The sequence below is a fragment of the Nicotiana sylvestris genome, chromosome 12 (genome assembly GCF_000393655.2).
Source record: "Nicotiana sylvestris chromosome 12, ASM39365v2, whole genome shotgun sequence".
Lineage (NCBI taxonomy): Eukaryota > Viridiplantae > Streptophyta > Magnoliopsida > Solanales > Solanaceae > Nicotiana > Nicotiana sylvestris.
In genome coordinates this window covers 35393494-35400656 of record NC_091068.1, presented here as the reverse complement: position 1 = coordinate 35400656, position 7163 = coordinate 35393494, and the positions used below count along the sequence as shown (strand labels likewise).

Sequence of the window (7163 nt, the reverse complement as noted above, 5' to 3'; positions counted from 1 at the left end):
ATATATGTATAATGATTTTTTGATATATATTTATTTCTCATTCTTCATTTATTGTTGGTGGTTGCAAACATTAACAAGTGCCATTAAATTCTTTCTTTACTTGGAAAAGTGAGTTAGGATTTGGTAGAGATAAATATCAAAGACTCAAGGCTTTAAACCTTGTTTAATAGAATCGCTTAGGAATAAGTGGGTTTTATTTGGCATATATTGATTGCTCTTAATTGCATCTCTTTTATATTTGGAAAAATCATAAAGAGGAAATACTACCCAACTATTGAAAAATATTGGGTAGTCATTTAGAAATCATTTGCATATCTAAAGAACCTTCCATTAGAAATATATCATATTAACACCGATAGCACTACACTTCATTGAAGGGCACACAACCTTGGTTTCCATAATCAAATTATTAACATTCTCAGCATTACAATTAGTTGTTTCTTCAAACCAAAATCATATCATACTCTTGTTACAATTAACCGAATAGAATTACGACTTTAGTCAAGTAACACACTACTTGAGTAACTTTTTCACGCCTATTCCCTGTGGGATTCGACCCCAACCTTGTTGGGTTATTATATGTGACACCGACCGCCTTACACTATTTAATTGAAGTGTAATTTGAGCGTATCAAATTTTGGTGTCGTTGCTGGGGCATAAGTGTAGGACCCAAGCCCCTCCAATGCATTTACCGATTCCATATATCCTTCAATATCTTCACCATCAAAGTTCACCAAAATAGCCGTCAACGCCTCACCGAGGCATTTTTCTTCCATCTTCATTTCAACCGCATCTTCCACTTCATCAACAACATCAATCACTGCGATACTCTCATATTCATGTGGTAGTTTCATACCCTTGCTTGCTTGGAATGTGACCTCCTCATCATTCACATGAAATTTGATCTCATTCCGTTCCGAATCCATTAGTGTTCTTCGTGTGGCTAGGAATGGTCTCCCTAAAATGATAGGGATCTCTTTGTCAACCGCACAATCAAGGATTACGAAATCGGCAGGTAAATGAAACTTTCCAACTTTAACAAGCACATCATCAACAATTCTCACCAGTCTCTTTATGGAACGATCGGCCATTTGCAATCTCATACTTGTGGGCCTTGGCATACCAAAGCCTGTTGAAATGGCAAGAGGCATTAAGTTGATACTAGCCCCATTATCACAAAGGGCTCTTTTACAATCATGTGCCTCAATAGTACAAGGAATGTTGAAAGCTCCCGGGTCTTCTTTCTTTTGGACGGTGGATGTTGCAATGATGGAACTAACCCGGTGAGTCACATTCACCACTTCATTTTTGGTGGTTCTCTTCTTGGTAATCAAGTCTTTCAAATATTTACCAAAACCCGGTATCTCTTGAAATGCTTCCACAAATGGAATATTCACCAATAATTGCTTGAGAATTTCATAGAACTTTTCGAGTTTGCTGTCATCAACCTTCCTAGCAAGTCTTTGAGGGAATGGAGGAGGAGGTCTTGGAATAGGTGGTAGAGTTTTTGGTGTCTCTTTTACCTTTTCCTTTACCTCTTCCCGGTTTTCTTCTTGCACTTTCAATTCTTAAGGAACCTTTTCAACTTCAACAACACTTGGTTCTTCAATCTCAACCTCTTGTTCGGACTCTTCAACTACAACCACTTGTTCACTCTCTCCTTGTAGTACCTTCCCACTCCGAGTAGTAATTGCCATGACATGAGAAGTTGGACCACCCCCAGTACTCTTTGCGTTCGCAATTGTGTCAATTGTAGGTGTACCTTTTTGCTTTGGATGTTGCTCTCTAGAGAGGTGTCTCATTTGCATTTCTAATTTTTGAATGGATGCGGTATGAGAGCCAACAAGCTCAGTCATATTCTACATAGAAGTGTCGGACATCTCTTGATTTTGCAATACCCGTTCAAGCATGCTTTCCAACTTGGAATCACTTGAGGAACTTTGATTTGAATATTGACCCTTTGGAGGAACATACAGGTTTGAACTCCGATTTGAGAAGTTGTTGTTGTTATTCCAATTTCCTTGATTTGAGCCACCTTGGTCATTTCACCACTGTTGGTTGCCTTGCCCTTGCAGGTGAGGCCTCCATTGATTTTGTTGTCCTTGACCTTGGTATTGTTGCCTTTGATAACCTCCTTGAGAGTTGTTGACATAGTCTGCCTCCTCAAAGTCTTCATTTGATATAGGTTGCACATACTCCACCACATTTACCTTCTTCGTTTGGCTTTCGGTGAACGTCTTTGTCAACACATTGACATTTGTGGCAAGCCCTGCAATCACTTGATCTCTCTCTTGATTTTCCTTGATCATGGTGGTCAAGGAAGGAGAACCATATGCAATCCCACATGTGGTGTCTTCTGAGTGCCATCCTTGATTATGTTTTGCCATTTTGTTAAGTATTTGTGTGACTCTTGCGAATGATTTGTCCATGAAAGATCCATCTGCTGCATTCTTGGCTATAAATTAGTTCATAGGATCCAAACCCATGTAGAAGTTTTCCAACAAGATAGAATCCGAAAAACCATGTTTGGGAGACCTCACCAAATATAACTTGAATCGATTCCATGCCTCATGTAGATGTTCCCCGTACTTTCTTGAAACAGAAAATTTTATCCTGGTGCTCAGACTTCTTACTTTGGGGGAACCATTTAGCTTAAGAATGCTTGGACAAGTTCAGGCCTAGAATGAATGGAGTTTGGTGGCATATTTTGAATTGCGTCCCCAGCTAGTGAGTACTTGAACACCCTCAACCTTAGGGCATCATTAGAGATGTTGTTTTGCTTGTGCATTGCACACACACCCAAGAATTTCTAAGATGTTGTGTCGGATCATCATCAGTGGAATTCCTGAAAAACCCCTCCGTTTTGAGCATAAGGATTAACCCATGTTCCACCTTGAAAGTTGCAGCGCCAATGACTGGAGGTACAATTACATTCCTAATTCAATGACTTTGATTTGATTTGAGAAAATATCTCTACCTAAATATGAAAATGTAAACTAACCTAGAAAGAAAGTAAAATGATCAACGGCTACAAGCGTGGATGCATCAGGAATTACACTCAAGTAACGATCCAATGTATTTCACAATTTTAGAAATATGAGCAAGTTTATGTTAATTAGACACGGATAATAATTCTTAATTAGCTTCTTCCGAAGGCTAACAAGACTTCCTAATTTAATTATTCCTAACCCAATTAAGATATTAAGCATACCCGGAATGGCTACAAGTAAACCCTATTCCTAGTTATAATCTATAAAATGAGGGTTAAAGCCTCAAGTTCTTGTTAATTGATCTTTCCCAACCCCAAATTTTCTTTTCCAAAATTAGTTTGGAGTTAATGGGCGAGTCCTAGGGTTAGTTAATCCCTTTGGAAACATTAAAGAACAAGAATAATTAAATAAACAATAACTCACTTCATAAAAAGATAAAAATCATTCAATACATAAGCACAACAAGGTATTTATTCCACACTTTAAGCAAGAATATTTCCATAAACAAGATTCAAGTTTTGGATAAAATACTACACACTTAGATATACAATACAAAGCGACGAAATGAAGAGATAAATATAAATGGTAAAAAAACATAAATGGGTAAGAAATCCTTAACCACAAGCTTGAAATCTTCAAGACCAAAGTGTGTGTGCAAACTCTAGCTTCCAAAACTTATTCTCTCTAATTCTAGCAACTGAAAATAAGCCAAAGATCTCCAAAATATCTGCTAGAACGAGTATAAAAATGGTTTGGGTTGAAAACATGTGAAATGCCTGAATTGACCAGGTTTGATGCCCGTTAACCGCACCTGTGAAAGAATCCTCGCAGGTGTGGCTCTACAGATGCGGAGATTCCATTACAGAAGCGAAATGCTAACTAAATCTCTGTAACCGCAAATGTGGTTCACCAAGTGCAGATGTGCCACCGCAGAAGCAGTAATCTAACCGCAGATGCGGTTTCTTGCAAGCTCAGACAATTCCACAGAAGCGATTCTTTTCTCGCAGAAGTTGTGTCGCTTATGTGACCATCCTTCTGCAGATGCGGAATCACATGGGAGTTTTTGCATGGTTTCACCCTTTTTTTGCTCAATTCCACTCCAATTGAATTCAAATCACTCCAGGCATCATTTACCTGAAAATCTAACAATACACACCATAAATGACCTCATATTATAGTTAAAAGACATAAAAGCTAAAGAAAAGAGACTAGAATGAGTGGTAAAATCACCACTCATCAAAACCCCCAACTTAAAGCTTTTACTTGTCCTCAAGAAAATCAAAACCAACACTTTAATGAGGATTTACCATTTATAACACAATTGGTATTGTTATTATTTACAAATTAGATTACTCAATTAAGCACCATACATATGGATTTGGTTGGTACTAATAATTAGGCTCAAGTATGTGCATTTTTCCCGAATGACTCCCTCATTTAAAAACAACTTCAAGAATGTGCAAGGGAGTTTCAAAATAATCAAGTGACAAGAATAAGCCTCAAGAAGTGACTCAAAAGCACTAGTCCACTACATATGCTCAACTTACTCAATTTCATCAATCCTTCTGACAAAGCTCTCTCTTGACTCGGAGAATAAAGCCACTCCTCACGCAAAGCCTTCTATTATTGAGCCACGCAACTAGAGCTCAAACCACTTCCACCACACTTGAGTTATAAATTCCTTGGCTCGAATGATACTTTACAGGTAATCGTTTCTTCTTTGTTGAATGATTTGCAGGTAGAACAATTGTTGGAAGTCTTGAAGGAGCATAGGCAAGCTATTAGATGGACAATTGCAGACATCCGAGGGATTCCCGCCGGAATTTGCGAACACAAGATCCAATTGGAGAGTAAGACGAAACCAAGTGTGGAACATCAACGATGATTGAACCCGTCCATGCAAGAGGTGGTAAAGAAAGAAATAATCAAGTGGTTAGATACTAGGGTAGTCTACCCCATTGCTGATAGTTCTTGGGTGAGCCCGGTGCAATGTGTGCCGAAAAAAAGGAGGAATGACCGTGATTGAAAATGAATAAAATGAGCTCATCCCAACAAGAACGGTAACCAGATGGAGGGTGTGTATGGATTATCGGAAGCTCAACAGTGCCACATGCAAAGACCATTTCCCTATGCCTTTTATTGATCAAATGCTTGATTGGCTAGCGGGAAGGTCATTTTATTGCTTTCTTGATGGATATTCCGGTTACAACCAAATCAACATAGCATTGGAGGATCAAGAAAAGACAACATTCACTTGCCCTTATAGAGCTTTTGCCTTTTTTCGGATGCCATTTGGTTTTTGCAACACTGCGGCTACTTTTCAAAGATGCATGATGTCCATTTTCTACAACATGATGGAGGATTTTTTAGAGGTTTTCATGGATGACTTTTCGGTGGTAGGTGACTCTTTTGAGCATTGTCTCAACAATCTTAGACAAGTGCTTAAGAGATGTGAGGAGACCAACCTTGTGCTCAACTGGGAGAAATGCCATTTCATGGTGGATGAAGGAATTGTATTGGGGCATAAAATTTCAAGACATGGAATATAGGTTTACCGGGCAAAGATTGAGATCATTTCCAAGCTTTCTCCACCTACTTCCGTTAAAGGTGTCCGATGTTTCTTGGGGCATGCCGGGTTCTCTAGGTGGTTCATCAAGGATTTTTCTAAGATTGCAAATCCTATGTGCAAACTCCTTGAGAAAGATACAAAATTTGTGTTTGATGAGAAATTCCTCAAATCCTTTGAGGAATTGAAGCAAAAGTTCACCACGGCACCTATTATTGTCACACCCGATTGGTCTCTTCCTTTTAAGCACATGTGTGACGCCAGTGGTGTAGCTATTGGAGCAATGCTTGGACAACATCACAAAAAGGTTCTTCACCCGGTATATTATGAAAGCAAGACACTCAATAGAGCTCAAAAGAATTACACGGTGACTGAGCAAGAACTTCTTTCCATTGTCTATGCCTTTGAGAAATTCTGGGATCCAAGGTGATAGTGTACACATACCATGCTTGATAGATCTTAAATACTATTACCTTATATTTTGATGATCTAACAAACTTACTATTAAGAACCAGATAGGGAACCTGACCTACTTAGATTGCTGCAAACTTTAACGGACTCCAGCAAAAGATGAACTGCTACAGATTAAGGAGCTAGGAACCAAACAAGGACCTGATGCTCAGGTGGTTCCTATATAGCAGTACAGAGTTACTTAACAACTGGAACTGAAGTGACTGACGGCACTGTTTCTGCCACACTGCATCACACTGTCACCCCACTCATTCTCTAACCAAACAAGTGATGTGATCAAGATGTACCCAATGATCTTTATACAAAGACATAATTGAAAGGTTTCTGTTTCTCATTCAAGCCTCTTGCAAAAATAGAAAAATCATCCTCTCAAGCTTGAAGAACAAGGTTGAACGCCACTACGGACCAGTTCCTAAAACATTGATTATTGCTATCCTATTTGAGTTATAACCTTGTTATTGTACTTACTATATCTCCTAAATCTCTTACTTAGAAGCATACTGATTAGGAATCCTCTAGTAAATCCGTAAACTCGTTGAGTTTAGGTTGTGACTAGATTTAGTCATAAGGAAAAGCCTTTGTAATTGTAGAATTACAAAGTGGCTTGTGGTGATAGCATCACAAGTTAGAAAAAATCATGTGCAACTAGGATAGTCACAAAGTGGCTTGTGGTAAAGGTACCACAAGTTAGTTGAGTAAATCCTTTGCAATAGGAAGTATTGTAAAGTGGCTTGTAATAGGTAAGATTACAAGTTAGTGAAGTTAAAAGCCTACAGGTGTAGGTCGTGGTTTTTTTATCCCCTTGTGTGGGATTTTTCCACGTAAAAATCCTCTGCCTCATTTACTTACTACTTTACTAAGTGCTCTCAGCAGAAACTTGTAGAGGACCAGGTACTCTACGATTCGGTGGACCCATACAATCTAACAATTTGTATCAGAGCAGGTTCTTCCTATCAGGCTAACACCTAGGAAGGATCCTCATGACAACTCCACTAAATTTTGAAGAAGGTCAATCTATATACCACCCACCCAAGTTTGATGGAAAATGCTATTGGTGGTGGAAAGCTAGAATGCATGATTTCATTATGGCTGAGGATTATGAGCTTTGGGATGTCATCTGCGATGGTCCGTTTGTC

At 38.7% G+C, this 7163-nt stretch overlaps 1 protein-coding gene across 1 annotated transcript; it reads right to left on the bottom strand.

Annotated features, from left to right (window-relative positions):
- Window positions 1–605: 605 nt before the first annotated feature.
- On the bottom strand, window positions 606–2387 carry LOC138882902 (uncharacterized). The gene is made up of 2 exons (XM_070163544.1): window positions 2108–2387; window positions 606–1558 (listed from the first exon to the last, which is right to left on the bottom strand). Exons 1-2 carry the CDS (start codon window positions 2385–2387, stop codon window positions 606–608), a joined length of 1233 nt encoding a protein of 410 aa, XP_070019645.1.
- Between the last annotated feature and the right edge of the window lie 4776 nt (window positions 2388–7163).

What these genes read in the sequence shown, in the direction of transcription:
- LOC138882902 (XM_070163544.1), bottom strand. Translation starts at nt 2,387, where the DNA reads ATGGCAAAACATAATCAAGGATGGCACTCAGAAGACACCACATGTGGG. An exon ending in TCAAAGGCAACAATACCAAG is followed by an intron (nt 1,559 to 2,107) that starts GTCAAGGACAAC and finishes AAGAATTGAAAG; the next exon opens with TGCAAGAAGAAAACCGGGAA.